This window comes from Oculina patagonica, chromosome 2, assembly GCF_052425735.1.
Source record: "Oculina patagonica isolate OP01 chromosome 2, crgOcupat, whole genome shotgun sequence".
Lineage (NCBI taxonomy): Eukaryota > Metazoa > Cnidaria > Anthozoa > Scleractinia > Oculinidae > Oculina > Oculina patagonica.
In genome coordinates, this window is record NC_135759.1 from 33,313,661 (window position 1) to 33,333,321 (window position 19,661).

At 38.4% G+C, this 19,661-nt stretch overlaps 2 protein-coding genes across 2 annotated transcripts; one reads left to right on the plus strand and one right to left on the minus strand.

Annotated features, from left to right (window-relative positions):
• Nucleotides 1–1,267: 1,267 nt before the first annotated feature.
• Nucleotides 1,268–10,942, minus strand: LOC144644283 (GDP-L-fucose synthase-like). The gene is made up of 11 exons (XM_078503735.1): nt 10,818–10,942; nt 9,334–9,497; nt 5,599–5,713; nt 4,966–5,019; nt 4,231–4,379; nt 3,854–3,993; nt 3,576–3,640; nt 3,107–3,173; nt 2,647–2,726; nt 1,901–2,000; nt 1,268–1,499 (listed from the first exon to the last, which is right to left on the minus strand). The coding sequence occupies exons 2-11, from the start codon at nt 9,468–9,470 to the stop codon at nt 1,444–1,446; spliced, it is 963 nt and encodes a 320-aa protein (XP_078359861.1). The 5' UTR covers nt 9,471–9,497; nt 10,818–10,942; the 3' UTR covers nt 1,268–1,443.
• A 58-nt stretch (nt 10,943–11,000) lies between these two features.
• On the plus strand, nt 11,001–17,631 carry LOC144644285 (toll-interacting protein B-like). Its single transcript, XM_078503739.1, has 6 exons — nt 11,001–11,067; nt 12,221–12,420; nt 13,032–13,165; nt 15,166–15,214; nt 16,051–16,203; nt 16,821–17,631. The coding sequence occupies exons 1-6, from the start codon at nt 11,052–11,054 to the stop codon at nt 17,124–17,126; spliced, it is 858 nt and encodes a 285-aa protein (XP_078359865.1). The 5' UTR covers nt 11,001–11,051; the 3' UTR covers nt 17,127–17,631.
• The last annotated feature ends 2,030 nt before the right edge of the window (nt 17,632–19,661 follow it).

Sequence of the window (19,661 nt, forward strand, 5' to 3'; positions counted from 1 at the left end):
CTCTCTTGGTAGTATTCTACATTTACCGTACCCAAATTCGCAAGTAGCCAATCAGAAGCGCGATCTACTGTCCTGATATCCTACGATATCAAGTCACTGACCTGATATGCCACCATATCACGGTCACTTTGAAGTAAAATAGTGTTATCGTATGATGAATTGAAAAGAGGTTTTTACCAAATAAAACAGAACCTCGTAATTTAAATTTAGCTGGTGTTTACCGGTCGTAAAATGAGAAAAAACTTTCCCGCCAAAACTAAACTTGAGCGCGCTCGCCAATTGTGCGATGTTTTCCGACGAGTACTGAAAAATTCAGACTGAAACAATGGAGTCGGAGTTTCCAAATATTTCGCTAAATTTGGATTTTAAAAATTTAGAGAATGAAACTCCAAACAAAACAGTAAAAACAGATGGCATAAGAGGAACTTGATAAAAGAGTTGAAGACCAAAAAACTATCAATACAAGCAGGTCAACACATTTTGCACTACGTACCTAGCAAGCATTGCTTCAACAGAGCGATTAACATCACCGGATTTTTGGCTGAATTTGGGTACGGTAAATACCTAATCGTACCTTTTTGGCACGCTTCGGCGGCATATCAGGCTCGTTTGGTCTCGCCTTGGGTATTTTGGCTCGACTACGTCTCGCCAAAATACGAACCATGGCTCGACCAAACTCGCCTGATATGCCGCCGAAGCGTACCAAAAAGGTACGATTAGGTATAAGAACTGAGTGTGACGTGGTGTAAATATGTCATGAGCTGTCTCGCTATTGTCTCACTACATCAACTGCGTGCAGGATAGTTAGTCCCCTATTGGAACAGAACCCCGGTATAATGAACCCCTTTATAACGAAGTCCTCGGTATAACGAACGATTTTTCTTCAGCCCGGCCAAAGTTACTAACGGTAAAAAAGTAAAAAGAAGTAAGTAAATAAGTAAGTAAATTAACTTTAGTTTGACATGGTTGAGTTTTAAGCTAGAACTTGTGGGGCCGTGTATTCCCGATCGAATTTGACTTTTTGACAGACAAAAAATATAGCTCAAAGTTCCAAACCAGATTCGAAGGGAGGGGAGAGTCAGGTGTAATATTTTTGCTACTGCGTTTGCATTTCAATGTGAAATCCTGCAAACTGTTAAGCATAACAAAGACAGAGAAAATCATCAAACTTAAAATCAGATTTGCTCTGTCATGTGCGCTAGCTATTTCATACTTCCTCGACACAACCAGATTTAAAAATGAAGACAAACGAGGCTTTAAAACAACATAACTTTTGTGACTGGTTTATTTGTTTTTTGTGACCCATACACTTAATTTTAAATAAATGTTTCCAAAAATTCGATATTATTTCCTAGATTCCGCCCACGTCCCATTTGGGATCCATTTGTGGAGAAGTGCATTTGTGAGTTTTCCTGCTAAGCAGTCTTGAGTTTGACATGTGCCTTACTTCCGGCATGTCTCGTAGTTAGCCAAGAACCACTCGCAAGTTTCCTTGATGGCTAAAAGAGGAAAACATCAATATAATCAAAATAAATCATTATTTTTTAGCTAACACATCGTTTTAGTTATGGCACATTGGATAAAACAATCTTGACTCATCACAGGAATGACAGTCAGTAACATAACGCATGTTCCAAAAATCAGCGTGACAAGGTTTTAAGTTGACGTGGCAAGAACTGGTAGCAAACATGTTTCGGTTTGCACAAGAGAATTTGAAACACCGAGCATGTACAACAACATATTCCCACTGATTGGTCAAGAGGACTAAGTTTCTTCAAGCTTTCTTCGAACTTTCTTGCTCAAGAATAATTTCACTCTGATGCCCCGTAGCACCTGATTAACGTTTCAGAGAGAATAGAAGGCAAAAGTACTCGATATAAGCAGGATACTGTTTTATTACCTTTCTTGGGATCGGTGAACTTGAAGTCTGGCCGGTATTTCCTCAATTTTGCGTTACTTGCAGTCTTCTTGAACTGACCATCGGACTTGCTTGTATCATACTAAAAGTGTGTCAAGGATTCCTGATACACAATGATACCCTACCCTGCTGTTTTTGGCAAGCCGCTACACTACACCGCCAAGAATATAAATGGGTGCAGGCGAATTGTAAGGGAAAATGGAAGTGGTAAAGAGCTGGATGTAAGCCACCTATTTAGCTATGATTGAAGACCATAGAGTAAAAACTAAGACCTTTACTTTACCGTTACCAACCAAGCATACTTCCGCTCACTCATAAAATATCTTGTTCACTATCACCTTTTCGTTATGGACCCTTCCAAAATCTTACACTCTTTAAAATAGTAAGAAACTAAATTCCATTTGTTTTTAACCTTCCTAATGACTCTTGTTACTAGACGCCTTTCTTAAATTTACACAACTGATTTCTCGATTTTTATCTTGAGAAATAAAAAGATAAGCCTGCCAGCAAGCTCTCTTCCCTTCTACTTTTCCTTCTTTCCTTCCGTGCGGAGAGCAGGCTTGCAGACTAAAACGTAGAGAGCTCTGGGCCAAAAATGTCTAATGACTAGTTGAAAACTTTAGCAGGAAATATATAGTTCATTATCTTAGTTAACTTATCAGGTTGCAAACTCCCTCCCGCCCGTCACCCTGCAAACAACAGTCCCATGAGAATAGAACAAAGGATACTTCAACTTTTCCTGTAAATTGCATTCCTTCCACAACCAATTCTGCAGCCTCCTTTATTGACAGCTCGTCCTCCTCGCCAACTACAAACAATCAAACAAAAGAAAATTTTGTTATGGGGTACAATTAAGTGTGTTGTTCTTGTTGTTGTTGTTGGAAAACACTGAGAAAAAAATTGACTCTTGTGCTTGAGATATCTGCAGTGCCACTTCGTACCAGATAGATTACTTTCACAAATTTGTTGGTTTCTGGAAATTCGATCTACAAAGAGGGCCAACGTGAAGAAAAATTTACCGGTAAGCATTATTTCGTGGCAGGCCAATAATCATCACTTCAATAATGTCAGACCTATATTTTTCTTTCCTCAATTTTACAAATTAATTTGTATATTCTTAATTTGTAAATTACTTTACATTATGCAACAAATACAACTGTGCTGATATTAGGTGAAAAAGGTGCCAACCTGACAGAATAATGGGATCAATTTCATTGTATTCCCTCATCACCCAGATCATTAACCTGGCAAGATCCTAAAAATACAACAACAAAAAAACATTAGACAACAAGACATTGCTACAAAGGTGTCCTTTAATAAAATAATAAAAATCGACCTAAGCGCCATTCAGCACTGTACTCCAACCCTCCAAGTTAATTTTTTTCTTTAGTGGCCATTTGGCCACCAACTGCTCAAGTTGGGTCGCCAGTAAAAAATTTTAGTCGCCAAATTAAGCTCATGCTTTCAATACTTCTTCTCAATTTTAGTCGCCAGGCTGGCGACTTTGTTTCCAATTTAGTCGCCAGCTCCAAAATTTTAGTCGCCATGGCGACTTAAATGGTCTTAACTTGTAGGGTTGTTAACTCCTTTGCCACTTGGCTAGATATTTGACAATATCCCAAGACAAGTACCACTGGATTAACTTTTTACCATTTACCTTTGAGTAGATGAACTGCCTTCGAGGTGAACCTGTCCCCCAAACTACAAGAGGCTTGCCTTCCTCTAAGCCAGACAAAAAATAAATAAAAAACAGAAATTTGAAACATTTTGAAACGACTGATATCTCACTCGTTCGCTACGTCACTCGTGAGATATCGTTTCTGCCACTCAAACATAAAATTCATATCTTCTCGCCACCGTGTAATATCCTCTATATATTTTGTCAGCTGTTTTAAAACTTACAATAAGCCCAGACAAATGGTGTTTTAAACTTACTTTCTGCCAAGTACACCTTGTGAATCAGTCCTGGAAGAACATGCGAGTCCTCCAGATTAAAATTATCGTGCATTCCATAAACATTAGTAGGCACAACACTGGTGAACATACATCCGTCAGGATACTGCTGGTGGTATGCCCTGCAAAAATATCACATCTTCATTAATATAATAAGGTTAATACAAGTAGGTTCGGTGCAAGACAAATTCGCAAGAAGATTGAAAAGCAAAAAATTGAAAAAAAAAAACTTTTATCAACATACGAAAATCGCTTTAATTGATTATCTCATTATCATTATCAAATAGATTACACAATTGGATCTTAAGGGAAGTGATGTATGTAGAAAGTTTACAGTCATGAACAGATAATTACTGTACCTGTTTTGTACATCAATCATACGTTTGGCATATGCATAACCAAAGTTGGAAGTGTGGGGTGGTCCATTGTGAACCATTGTTTCGTCTATAGGATATGTCGTCTTGTCTGGAAAAATACATGTCGAGAGACAAGAAACACATTTCTTCACCTGCATATTTCAACAAAAAAGAACACAGTTATTTAGTATGTGTTGTTATGATAACAACCTAGAATGAAATGTTGGTTTTTAGGATCAGGGAGTAACACCAAACAAACCAGAGAGAATTCTCATCCCCATAGCCCTTTCGTTTCTCTTAGCCAGCTTAGCACGAGAAAACGGAGGGCTCTGGGGACATAGGATTTTTGAATTAATTCAAATTTTTTTGATTTGGCTGATTGGAACAAAGAATTCCTAAATGGAAGTCGAAAACGTAACGACTCTCTCATGCATTCTTTTGAAACTTCATGACTGCATACATGAAGACCAGAAGTCCTAGAATCTAGGACTGCACGGAAATCCTGTGTCCCCAGAGCCCTTCGTTTTTCGTGCCAAGGCTCAGCCAGCTAAAAGAAACAAAAGGTCTATGGGGACGAGAATGACCAGAGAGAAAAATCCTGACAGAACAAGGAACACAAAGATTTAGAATATTATCCAGCCAAAGTGTCATCAGCTAATACATTACCAACAAGATTATTACTGGATTAATGTTAGTCAAAACACATCCAAAAACTTTAATCGTTAGTGATCCACCTACCTTACTCAAGTGACAGTTGTGAAGAACGTTATCATTGATCTGTACGTTCTTTCTCTGCCAACAAAAGCAAAAATAGATTTTTAACTCTATAGTTAAAACTATTTATATAATTTCATAAGGTAAGGGACTGGAAAAGCAAATGATTTATCACATAATTTGTGCTCTCCAGCCGAGGCCCCGCGCGCCTGCAGGCCCCCCAAACTCCTTCAATGTCCGACCTTTTCATTTCCGGACTTCACAAAGTTACAATTTTTTTAAAACTAAAACTAAGACTGGAATCAAAAAGTCAAGCAATGTTCACATGCATGGCAATTTGTTCCACGTGATCTAATTCCTGAGCCAACTAATGCTCACATGAACTTGAATTCTAGTAGTCCGTAGAGTATTGTACACATTCACGTGCACTCTGCACAAAAGACATGACAAGGTTTACTGAAGTTCTCAGACTTGGCTGTTGCATAATCCAAAGGAGCTTGGAATGTAGCAAGGTGACTGCTTGACAATAGCAGCAAGGAATGTAACATCCCTTTCTTAGTTGGTGAAAAAGTAAAAAGTCTATAGAGATCAATATTTTCTTAAAACTTCCAACTATGTGTAATAGTAATTATATAGTAAGAATACATATAGGCCTACCCAAAAATCTAGATTATATTTGAGGTTCTTGAAGAGTCCACCAACCAAAGCTGCCAAGTGAATAACATGAGTTGGTTTGTGCTTGTCAAAAATTGCTTTAGTTGCTGCTACATCACTATAAATAAAAAACAAAGAATAGATGTTTTACTCATGATCAAAATCTTATCAGTATGAAGCAGATAGTGTAATAAATTATACACTGCATGGTGCCCATTTTGTGACACTCAAATTTGCATAGAAGTTTCTTATATACCTTTTTATGTTTTAAAATCAAAACCATGTTAATTCGATTTTTGTTATTCTTATACTCTTTATTGCATGTTTTTACGTCTTACCAAGATTTCTTACCATGGTAACTAGCCTTAACTTGTAAAAGTGATTTATGAACTTAATAGCAGAGCTCCTAGCGGCCCAATGGCCACAGAGCAGAGCCCCATACCCACAGAAAATGAACAGATCATGCTTTTGGTTTCTCATGGTCATCATTCTAATGGCATAGTTCGTGGGCGTGGGCGCCTAGAGACGAATACAATGTCGCCCCAACATTGCGGCCATACTCCAGAAATAGGTTGGTTAAGGTGAATGTCAGCGTACATCTTTGATATTGGACATCCACATTATGATCAATTATGATCAACAGCTGTCAAAACAAGGTATCCACTGACCAGTATCACATGACCATATCGCGGGCTCACATATAGAACTCATCGAGGTCAAATTTTTTTTGAAGTTTACTGCTGACGATGTTATTGTTTACATTAGATCGCGGGCTTAAGTGCTATATTTTTTTCTGTTAACGGTCAGTAAATTCGGATTTACAATCAAAGATCTCTTCAAGATATCAACTTTTTTGCATGAAGTTAGTATGAGTAGAAGGTTTATCCTGGGCATTGTTGTTCGAACATATCATGGAAGAATTCAAACGTCTTTCAGTTCAAGCATTTTTTTTATTTTCACGGAGGAAATGCTGTATAATATTTTGTCAGTCGCGACGGCTGGGTGCTTTGCGACTCATATACTTTGGCTTGGTTAAAAATAGTAAACTTTGACGCTTGCCTTTAATCGAAATAGTTGTTTCCTTTTGAGTTAGAAAGATTTCTACTCGGCTTAATGCAGGGTTCCCGATAAAAGTTACGCACGACAGAGTTACCTTTGGTCTCGTCACGCAATCTTAACCCCACATAAGTAAATTTTCGTTTGGATATTACCAAAAGCCGCTTCTCCTCGCGTTATTCTTTACCTTACGGCTACACATGCCATTTCTGACGACTACATTTCCAGTAAAACAGTTGCTTTTTTTTTCTAATGGCGATGCATTAACTTCTGAACAGAAGCAAAAACTTTTAGTGTTTACTGCTTCCACCGGAAGTAACTTCACAACAGGCTACAAAAAACTTGTAAATATCACTTCACACCTGTATTAAATGCAATTCTAAATTGTGCAACTCAGCAGAAATAATCAATTGTCACGAAATGAGTTCCCTTTGGTTAACTATTAGCAACGTTTTAGTGTGTGAAAGACTTGTACCAGTACAAATTTGCGTCGTTAATCGTTTTAGGTTAAATTAATATTGGCGCCTAAAGACTTTTACCAGTATAAATTGCGTTCTTAATCGTTTTAAACTTTGCTGCCTTTGAGCGCTGAACCCCTCACATTCTTAATTGGTTATGTCACGTAAGATTTGGGCTACTCGCGTTTTTAATTGTTAATAATAATAATAATAAAAAGGTACTTAAAAACGCATTTTACAGCCTGACGGAGTCTCAACGCTTTTTACAATTAATCAAATATAATCAAATATAAACGCTGTTAAAAAGAAAAGTTTTAAGTCTTGATTTAAAAGAGTCAACTGTGGAGCACTGTTTGACTACAATGGGCAAGTCATTCCATAGCTTTGGTGCAATCACTGAGAACGATCTGTCACCATAGGAAACTGTTTTAGTCTTAGGAAAAGACAGTAGGTTTAAGCTACTTGATCGTAGTGAACGATGAGGCGTGTAGTTCAAAAGCAGGTCATTTAAATAGGCTTACCGGTATATAACGTTTGTAAATTTGACAAGTCACGTTTTTTCTACAAGAACGGAAGTGCTGAAGCACAACTATAGAGTGACACTTAACAAGTCACACGCTTTGATCACCCACAGCGGAAAGAATTCCCTCGAGAAATTAAAACAGTCCCTTGAGAGTTAACAAGAATGTGGTTCGAGATTGCCCAACTTAACCGCTATTCTCCTTCCTTTTGCTTGTAAACAAGCAAAAAAGTTGAAAAAAGGGCAAAGTAAATAACCAGGGAGCTCCACTTTTAGGCTTGGCTAAATCTATTTTATATACCGGGGTATCTCAGTCATGCAAGTTTGCACAGGACTTTTAAATTTGCAATGTTCAAAGTCATTTTAGGGATTTCTACCTTAAATTAATTTATGGCTGAACATTTATTCAATACCCCCCGGGGAGGGGACTCCCATATGAAAGGGATGGGGATGCCCTTTGGAAATTTTGAAAAGAACCCCTAAAAGAAAAAAAAGCTTTCTTTGACCCCTAAATGATACCAAAATACTAAAATAGACCTTATTATTGTATATTTCTTCATGTGCAACCCTAAAGGCAACCTTGATGGCTAAAAATATTGTCGTTTTGCCCAAAACACCCTAACTGAGACCAAAAATCTGAAATTTACACTTCTAAGCGAGATGCCAAAAATCAGAAATTTACACCCCTAAGCAAACGGCAAGCATCCTTAACCTACGTAAATGTGAGAGTCCCCTCTACCCCCCGGTTCAAAACTTTACTATTGGCTCGTTGTTTTTTCAAAACTTTGTGTGAGCTCATACAATCTACCAACCCTGCCTTTCGGACAAGCAGCTCTGGGAAATTTTCATTGCCCTGGTCAGTTGCATGCTTGTCTTAGTTAACCTTTTTTGATTTAGTCGGCCTCTTGCCTGGCCTCTTGCCAATTCAATCAGGCAAGTGAGAATGAAATGTTACTTGCCCAGCAGGAAGATCTTCACTTTTTTTCGACCCTTAGCTGTCTCCCCCTTCATGGCTCTGGGTCATGATCTACTCTAAAACTGAATATCTGCTGAAACAGTATTCTGGCTTCTACAACTATCATGCATGTTTTCATCATAGTCCCTCCACATGATAAACTTAAACTTATCGCTCTAAGTTTTAGTCATAACTTAACTTTAACTATAAGCTGTATCAGTGTTATAAGGGGTTCAAGGGATTGATTTATTGTTCGAAGGGTGCATAACACCCCAGGGGGGGTACTCCGGCTTTTTAATGACGGGGATGATCGAAGGATTTTTTTGGGTTTGAAATTTTCGATTCCGGGATTTTTTTGGGTTGGAAAATTTGGCAAGTATTTTTTTTGGGAATCTTGATTTAGATAGGGGATTTTTGTGGGTATTAATGTCGAACTAAAGTGCCCTGGCGCAGCCTTGGTGTATTTATGGCATGATGAATAAACAAGACGAGCTTTTTTTGTGTTATGTTATTGCACCTCCTGGCAATTTAGGGGTAATTTGACAAGGGATTTTTTTGGGGGTTATTTTTGGTTCAGGGATTTTTTTGGATAATGTCGAAAGACTTAGGGATTTTTTTGGGTCCTGAGTTTTGCCTCCATTTGATCATCCCCGTCATTTACAAGCCGGAGTACCCCCCTGGGCATAACACTATCCACTGGATAGTGGATAGTGTTATCTACCCTTTGAACAACCAGGGCCAGGTCTTACCAGAGGTCCCCATCCTTAGAGGATAAAAATATCCAAGTCTCGTCAGATCTGTTCTCCTCTGTTGCTACCATTTCTTCTAAAGCTTTTCCAACAAGACCAGTTCCACCAGTTACAAGAATTATTTTTTTCTCAGCCATGTTTAGACAGTGGATATTGCTACAGAACTGAAGTACAAAATAAAATCAATTAGAAATATTAGTGTACCACCCATAGCCTGAATTCGGTTGGGGCTGGAAATTTGGCTTGATATATCCAGGGCTTATAATAACGGCCAGTCAACAGTCATCTGGGCAAGATGACGATTTGTGATGGGGCTTAAAATCAAGATGACAATTTGTGATGGGGCTTAAAATCAAGGCAGGAGGCGAGATACAAGAAATTTTATAGGTGGGATACAGGATAACATTATCTTGGTGGGGTCATGATACATTCCTTTTTATAGGCGGGACCTGGGATGTTTTGAAATGATGACAGGAGGCAGGATCAAACAGCAAGTAATGCGACCGCTTTGTTGGTAGATGAACGTTGTTCTGGTGGCAAGCATGTTTCTGTTGACTGACTGCCGTGAGTGGCAGAAGGGAAATGACCCACTTTCATATCATATTGCTGGGTAGTATGGCTTATCCACCAAATCAGCAGGAACACACTTGTTTTATAATTTGATGTTTTTTAAGCAGGCACCATCATGATAAAGATTTCCAGTAAGGTGGGATGGTGGGAAAGAGCCATAAAGGGGTGGCGGGGTGTGGGAATCAAAAAGCCTAGCTTGTTAATTCATAGCTACTAACTATGGTTAATTATAGACCCTCAGAAATCTTTCCTTATAGACCCAGTTGTAACAAAAAATGGTGCTGAGTTGAGGTTAGGCTGGACAAAAATACAAGAAATGTATAAAAATGTCCACCCTAACCTCGTTCTGGTGCTCTTGTATGTACATACTGAACTGGAATCAGCAGAAAAGGTCTATTGAATAACTTCCATATTTTTCCCATGTTAGCAAAATTATCAAGGCTCCAATTGTGTTATGTTTTCTGATATAATGATGTAAATTCGTAAATGTTCTCACTATCATTTATATCATTACAATCATGCTCAATCCCGATCCAATATATTCTAATTCACACTTTCATAAAATGACCACGTAATCTTAAAATTTATTTAAGCTTACATAAGCTGTAATTTTCATATAAGCTTAACTCCAGCTGTACTAACAAATACGTACACAAACACGTGTAAAGTAAATAGATACTGTCCATTCTAAAGCTCAACCACATAAGCAAACTTGACGATTAAAAACTCCAGTATAGAGTATGGCCGGTATATAGTCCTATATAATATTTTGACTGGGAGTCTATTAAAACCCACATTACGCACAGGTGATCGCGACAATGGACTACAAAACAAGGCTAAACTAAAAATTGATAAGTCGTTTTTTTTTAAAGACTGTACTCGCAGATTAAACTAATACTTTTCAAAACACTCACCTCCTCCTAAATAAATCCTCCGGTTATTTGAGGTTCTGTTTTTGCAAAATCACGCAACGAGGGTAAAGAAGGGCTTGGTAACCACCCACTGTGTTCGCTGTGGACGTGTCACTCGCGGTCGCGCGACTCACGCGATCCCTCACAAATTTCACGCGCGCAATAACACGCACGGTAACGCGAGTCCATAATATACAGCGAAAGGCATCACGGGCCAGGGATCACAGAATTCTCAAGATGGCGGCTCCGTCAGGTGAGTGTCTCCCTCTCTAAACACGGAAAATTGACGTCAGTGTTTACATATTTACAGTTAAAGTTCTCTCTCTCCAATCACCAATCACGGAACTATATAACGAATATTTTTCACTGTTGTAAAAGATAACTTATATGTAGACCTGCCTAGTTCCAACAACGATCGGCGGAAGAAATGTCGACCGTCCATTTCACATCCTTATATTTTTCCTCTTTGCACTTCCTTCCCTTCCCCGAGTATAGTTTTAAGAAGATCAACATTACATAACTGTACTTTTTTAATGTTGCATTTTACATGAAAAAAGACATGTTATTACATCGCTATATTTTAGCGACATGATGCGACTTTTGAATAAACAACGACATCGCTATAATTAGCTTCACTGTAAGCTTATTATTTCCATTCACTCACTAATTCACACTGGCGCAGCTGAACACCAAAACTACGAAGCAATTTGTTAAAGAAAGGTAAAAGCTGGTAGTGAAAAAAGAATAACCTTATAGCCAAAACGGACATGGATAATATGCTTTTAATAAATAATGTAACTGACAAAAGGAATTTCATATAATTATACTAGATGTAAGTTATATTGATAATATTGAAAAGTGAAATTTAAAGCAAATGATGTGCCCACAGAAAGCTTCTACTGGATATGAACCAGTTATTCTCATGTACTCACAGTGAAACACATTGCCAGAAGGATGGTTCAGAGCCGCAGCTGCTGCCTGCCGTGGTCACACTACATTTTTGACCCCCCCATAGGTAGACATCTGTCCTAAGTGGACACTTTCTGGTGCTAACGGCATCTGTCTGCAGGAAGTTCAACTGTTTTTAAATGTCTGTTATTTTTTCAAATTGTTTCATTATTGCAAAGACCACTAAATTAACAGTACTATGAATATACAGTGCATTAAGGTAAGAAGAGCAGTCTTGCTTTTGCTCGAGGTTCCATGGGGACAAACATGAAAGCGAGCTAGTGTGATACACAAGCACTGAATGCTACTCGCCATTCGTATATCATGTTCGCTTTTGCGTTCATCCTCATGGATGAGCAAAAGAGAGACTTCTTGCAGTCTATAAAGTTAGATAATTTAAATTGATACCAGTTCATTGTCTTGGAACTGTATTGAATTATCTGTCATTTTGTTGCTAGGTACTTCTCGAGCAAATGTAATGACTGGTGATTTGCCAGAGGATTTCTTGCGGCTATCACCAGCGATGAATCAAGCTCCCCATCCTTCAGGCAGAGGGCAGATGGTCCCAGTACAGCCTGTTACTTATTATCAACCTGCAGGAATTATGCAGCCGTATCAACAACAACCAATGGGAAGACTAAGTGTCACAGTACAACAGGTCTGTGCAATCTTTGACATATTTAAAAATACTTGGTTGAAAGCAATAGCATGGGGTGGGGATAGTGGTTACCGGTACTTAACAATTTTCTTTTTTATGGGGAGGCTCTGGTTGAAGGTCCAAACCCTTACCACCCATTTATACCACGTCTGACAGAAAAAGTAACCTTTTCGTAGTTCGGAGGGGGAGACACGGTGGCCTAATGGTTAGCAGGCTTGACTTTGAGATGAGCAGCCCGGTTTCGAGCCCTGGCTGGGGCGGTACCTTGTGTTCTTGGGCAAGACAAGACTTTTCTCTCACAGTGCCTCTCTCCACCCAGGTGTATAAAATGCGTATGGGTGAATTTACTACTTTGGGGTAGCCCTGTGATGGACTTGCATCCCATCCAGGGGGAATAGCAATACTTCCAGTCGCTTAATGCTACAATGAAACCGGGATAAGCTCCGGCCTGATAAGCCACTTGGCTCCAAAGCATGCTTTACCTTTACCTTTATATAAATCCAGCCTGATGTACAGAATAAATTGCAAACTTAGTATTGCCCATACCTGTTTGTGTCTTTGCTTTCTTGTAGTTCACCAAACACCTTCATTTATTGTATTATCTTTTACAGGCTAAGTTAGCCAAGAACTATGGTCTTACCCGCATGGATCCTTACTGTCGTGTCACTATTGGAAACCATGTATTTGAAACTCCGACAGCTCATAATGGTTCAACAAATCCTCGGTGGAACAAGCTAATGTCAATGTGAGTCATCTTCGTTGTTACAAATGAATTACTATTTAACTGTATAAATTTGTAAAATAGTAAAAATAAATATTTTTATTTTTTGTGCTTTTGTGTGGAGTTATTGAAACAGAAATGGATTTTTTTTTCAGAATTAAAAAATGCTGTGAAAAACACAGGGCCCTACAGTGCTCGACACTAACTTTTTTGGATACTAGGCAATTGGCTAGTAGGTACAAATAATCACTAGCCCACAAGGACAAGTCACTAGCCCCACCACCCCCCCCCCCCTTTTAAAAAAAATAAAAACAGCCAAGTTTGAATCAGCTAATCTCTTAGCACTATATTTGTTTGAGTCCACACAAGTACATCTTTCCTTCACTGAGACGCAGCAACAATGCTTTCATCCAACTTGGTTGAGAATTTCTTGACCGTGGATCACACTTCTTTTTCTCTTCATGCTGTGTGTGGTCCTCAGGTAAACAATGTAAATCTGGCTCACGATTATCGGCCCTTGAAGGCGGTTTTCTTGTAGGTAAAGTGTTACAAAAGCTTGAAATCATGCTCGCATGGTCGCTCGCACGAAAACCCCAAGATGGCCGACTTATTATGGCTCTCTCCCAGGTCCCTTTTAAGTATCATGGAAGCGAGGACAGAGGGTCTTTTCCAAGATAGTGTCAGGTTTGCGAGTTGATCGTACGATATAAATCCGTATGCGATGTGGGTCGCAAGCGCTCTGGTTTAAATTACTCAAGCTATGGAAACTAGATCCTGATGAAGGTTTCTGGGAGAAAAACTTCCTAAGTTATAGAGTTGTAGTTGATTTATTTTTTCACGAATCTTACTAGTCTATGGCAGGGATCCATATTCCCAGTCGTCCGGTCGTCCGAGACGACAAAAAAAATCGTATGGACGACCAAAAGATTAAATAAAGTCGTCCGCTGGACGACTTAAGTTTGACTTAATGAAAAAAAAAAACAATTATTAAGTTTTCTTATGAGTTACTTGCGTTCTGACCACTTGTCATCCATTCATAACTTTTCGAAAACAGAACATAATTTGCAACTTTCTGTCGCAAAAATCATAATTTTGGCCGCCATCTTGGCTGATGCGGTATTTTCCATCAATGAAATCATTGCAGGCTCAATTTTCAAGCTCTCAACCGCTGATATTTTGTACTGCAGCTGCATCCGCGAAAACACGAGGAGATCGCATCAGCTGATGTTTTGATGAAAATTTGCCGTTATCTTGGTCTGGCGCCGCCAGCAAAGGAAAAAAAGCAACTGATGTTAATACTTCAGAAAAACAAACCAAATATGAATAAGAAGAGCAAAAGCGTTCTTTTCTTCCGTGGTTGCAGTCGAAGAGGCCCTGGCTTTCATTTGTGCCCGCATCATACGCTTCCGCAACATCACAAGCCGCTTGGGGGCATGATGTTTTGTGAAATTTGTAAACCGGCAGCCAAGGTAGACAAGTAAAAAGTCTCATTAAGAAATACTTGTGAATCAAACTTTATTAAAACAGATTCGTTGCCTTAAAGATTTCATGTATACACAGTGTTACATACATGTGATAATAACAAAAAAGTCAACTTTTCATTTACTTGTTGTACGGTCGTCATTCTTCACTTTTGAACGGGCAAGTAAAATTTTGCCAGGGCAAGTATGTCATCTTGCATACTTGCCCGGCTGACGACTTGGAGAAAAAACGAATATGGATCCCTGCTATGGGCTAGTAGGAGAGTACTTTTACTAGCCAAGCATGAAATTTTACTAGTCCTGGGCTAGTGTACTAGCGTTAGTGTCGAGCACTGGCCCTAGAAAATTCTTTTACAGCTGTCTCAAGTTCTCCCAATTTTATGAGTGTTTCAACAAATTTATAGAAACACAAATGTTAATTTAAATCTATTACTTTTAGAAGATAACACAGGAAAACCTTTCCTGTAATTTTGTAGGCCAGTCAGAGCAAGCACTTTATCTCAATATTTTTTATTGGTTTTATAATCATTTTTCGTTTTACAGACCCGTACAAGAAGGTGTGAAAAATGTGTATGTGGAAATTTTCGATGAGGTAAACAACCAATAATAAATAATAATAAAAAGTATTTTTATAGCGCCAAAATCCACTAATTGCTCATGGCGCTTTACAATAAAAAAATATTAATAAAATGATGTTAAAAAGTTAAAAACTCTAAAAAATTTAAAAACGGATATTTACAAATATAAGTTCAAATGTACCTAAAAAATAATAATTATTAAAAAGCCTGTTTAAAAAGGTACGTTTTTAAATGTCTCTTAAAAATGCCAATAGAAGGACTTAATCTAAGTTCAAGTGGGATTGTGTTCCACAGCCTTGGGGCTGCCACGGCAAACGCTCTCTCTCCATATGTTTTTAATTTTGCTTTGCATTTGCTCAGATTTTCAATAGTCAATTTTCTTGTTATAATGTAAACTTCAGACCTGTCAACCTATATAAAGTCAAAATCTGGAGTTTTTAAGAAATAAAGTAAAAAGGCCTGGGATCTTTGATAAAACCTGGAAGCTAAAAAATTGTCAGAATTTTCATATTTGTCTTGGCTAAGTTAGAAAAAACAAGCATTTCCTTGTAATGCCCGATTCTCTCTATAGCACGCACCTGCAGGCAATCACGATAGTTGTGTTCATCAAACCATGCGCGAGACTTAACAACGTGCATCGTTGCCGAGTCTCGCGCATGGTTAAAATTAATGAATACAACTACTTGATTCCCTGCAGGTGTGCGCTATAGAGGGAATCGGCTATTACCACTTCAAACATTGCCAGATTTGAGGGTGTTTAGGATCTTGCTTTTCTATCTAACTACAAAATAATATTCATTATCTACTTTATTAATATATTTATTGTTACATGTATACTCTTTGATTTCAGCGAGCATTTTCTATGGATGAGCGTATTGCTTGGGGTTTGATTCCCATTAAGGATGCAGTGTTTGAAGGGGAAACTCTAGAAGATTGGTACTCTCTAAGTGGCAAGCAAGGAGAGGATAAGGAAGGCATGATCAACTTGGTATTTTCATACAGGGTAGGCAACACATTTGTATTATGTTTAATGAAGTGTGTGTTTTTTTGAACTGACAAAATTTTCAAACAAAACTGAAAGAAGCACTGTTGTTAATTTTTAATTGAAATTTGACAAACAAAAGATACAGTTGAAAAGCATATTATATAAATCGCAGCAATAATGGTATCCACTTGATTGTGTAGAACAGCACTCAACAAATGGTCAGGAAACCAGGAAATTATGGAGGAACTTGTAAAGGCCGATTTACACGGTACAATTTTGTAGCATGCGACAGGCTCACGACACACCTACTACAGTCGTAAACAAGTTGTAGATTTGATTTACACAACACAATTTGTGTCGTAGGCCTATCGTTTACAAGCATGTCGCAAGCATGTCGCATGCGACAAAATCGTACTGTGTAAACCGGCCTAATAAAACACAGTGCTCATGCTGTGTAGATTTTATTTTTAGAGGTTAATTCCATAATTACTTTTCCAATATGATATGAAAGTTTGTGTCAACTGTAACTCATCACTAGTATGCTGCCCCACATAACTTGGCTAAGTATCAAAGGTTAATCTGATCATGTATGTTTGGCATGAAATGTGTAAGATCTGCTTTTCTACTCATTTTAGAAAGTACCTGCCCCACCGCCCCAAGCTATGGTGTACCCTAACATGCCAGTCATGATGGTACCTCAACCAGTTGTACCTGGCACTCAAGTCATGTACCCTGGAGGATATGGGCCTGGACAACCAGTACCTACTGGTCAGCAGCAACAGCAGCAACAACAACAACCAAGGTTCAGTGAACAGGACATAACAGGCTTGAAGGATATGTTTCCAAATATGGAAGAAGGGGTCATTCGGTCTGTGCTTGAGGCATGTGCGGGAGATGTTGATGCCGCAACAACTCATTTGCTGAGTATGACAGACTCTTGAATGGCGCTGATGTGCAATTAATGACCTCATGATTTACATGTGTACTCTGTGCACTTAGTTCAAGTTTCAAATGAAAACTTGTGCAAAAAATTTACACATCGTGTCACAAGAATCAATTTTTAGAACTGAAAAGAATGCCTTAGCTACTACAGGTGTACTTGTGATCACTTCATGTATAGCGGAAAATAAATATAATTTAGTTTGCTTATATCTCAAAGTATATAAACAACATGGCATGTTTTCAAAACATTGACAACATATGCAAGGCTCTTCAATTATAATTGTATTTTTAGGTAGATTCCAGAAAATGGCCTTGAATTGCATGATCTTGTTTTAGTAAATGTTCATGTAACTAAATGTTAGACTTGAAAGCAGCTGTATGCACTTCATAGCTGCTAGGCAAAAATGATAGAATTGAATCAGTAGTATGTACAATAATATTAATGCGATTCTGAACAGAAGATGGTCAAATTCAGAATAAAAAAACATTTTTTTATTTGTGAAACAGAGGCTTTTCAGTAATGTCTGCATGGCAATAGCCTGCGTCGCAGACATAATCTAACACCGGCTAGTAAATCAGGATTAAATCAGGATTTAGTTTCGTCTGCGGCGCAGGCTACATGGCAAGAGAAGACAGGAAAAGAAAGGAATACAGAAAAGAGTGTAAAGAATGAAAAAAGGGCAAAAATAACTGGGTTTTAAAAGCTTTGCTTGTTTCACCATCACCCTGCCCTTCTCTTTACTTTCTATCTTGCCATATAGGTTATTTGTTTAATACTCAGTCTTTTCAGCCACTCATAAATTGTACAGTCAGCTACCATTTGTATTTCTTTTAGAAACAGTTTAGTTTCAACATTTTTTCACTCTCAAGTAATTTGACAGAAAAAAATGGGAAAGATAATTTACTGTTGCCTTACCAAGATCTTTTATGCATATGTGGCTATACTTTGTTCAGGTTCTCAGGTTGGACCAGCAACACTGGAGGGAATTAACTGTTAGTATGTGACATTATGTTGTGAGTGGTCAGTGTGTAATGTATCAATCTTCATCCCCCCATTTCAACCCCTCTCTCCCCGTGCCTGAACCAACCTAACCTGTGATCAGGCATTTTTAGTGCAGAATGCACTTGTGTGATGGTTTGGTGGGCAGTCGTGTGATAAACCCCTAAACCTCTAACGCGCTAAGGCGCTATGGTGTAAACTTTTAATCACCAATTAATTAATTAATATCAATTAATTAATTATTCCTTGTGGAGGGGGTGGGGGTGGGGAGCACCTGACCGTACCCCTAGGTAAAACCTGGAGCACATCCACGTTACTTTCATATGAAGATCTCAAACGTATATATTTGTTTCAGAAAACCCTTTGCTCTCCTTGTGGTACTACTCAACGTAATTTACACCAAACGCATGCTCAGATTAGTCTACGTTGTTTTCTGGAACTATCATGAACATCGCTTGTATTGCGTGTTTGCGGTAGGCTTCCTGCAGACTTCTTGGCGCCAAGTAAAAACCGCGAATTATTTAAATTAGATTTTGAGACTTTCACAGTGCTTTCGTAATTAGGTATGCAAAAACTTGCACCGGGATTTTCGGCGTGAACACCTGATAACCAGGAAACAAATATCCTAGCTGTACTGCGTTTTAAAAAACCTGTCGAAAAATATGTTTTTTGATTAGATTTGTTTCTTTAGTTTTTGAGAATCGTCTTTCGTGCAGTCTAAACCATAACTTAATTAAATTAAACAAATGTCATCGATGCCGCCGTAAAACAAACAAAAAACAAAAGTTTAATGTTATCGCATTTTCAAGGAAGACAAAAGTATTTTGTTACAAACGAACAAAAGTGTCGTGTTACATTTGCAAAGATTAGCGTAAGGAACACCTGGGAAAGAATACAAGTAGCCTGTGAACAGTTTTTCCGAAAGTAAAATAAAGCAAATAAACACGAACATATATAAAACATCATACTTTCAATTGTTCCATATTGCATTCTGCACTTACCAAATCATCGAGATTTTTTTTTCAAGGGAGGGCATGATATCCGATTAGAACCAACCCCAGGGCATTGGCCTTATTTTTAAGAATGGAAAATTTCATGGGTTCTGGACAGAATAAGAAGGTAATGGCAAATGCCCTGGGGAGTGACCAATTAGCTTGTCCCAGAAACAAAAGCAATGTAAAATCACAGTGATTAAAATTTTGCCTCTGGAAACAAAGTCCATATTGGAGGACATAATTATTTGCCCAGCCAAAATCAAAAGGGTGTCAAATTCCCCAGGGTAAGCAAATGCCCGGCCCTCAGGCAGTTATAAAGTTTTTAAAAATGCCCCACCCCTGCCCCACCCCTGAGCAAGTACCGGGCTAATGCCCGGGGAGGGTTGGGCAGTGCTTGAATTAACTGACGCATTAAAATGTCAGTCAGGTTTAAAAGAGTGCACAATATGTTCTAAATCTCTGAAAGAATGTTACCGATCCTTGTGTCTTTTGTAAGGATCGTATTGCGTGCCGTTGGCGTTCAGGGCCTGGACCCAGGC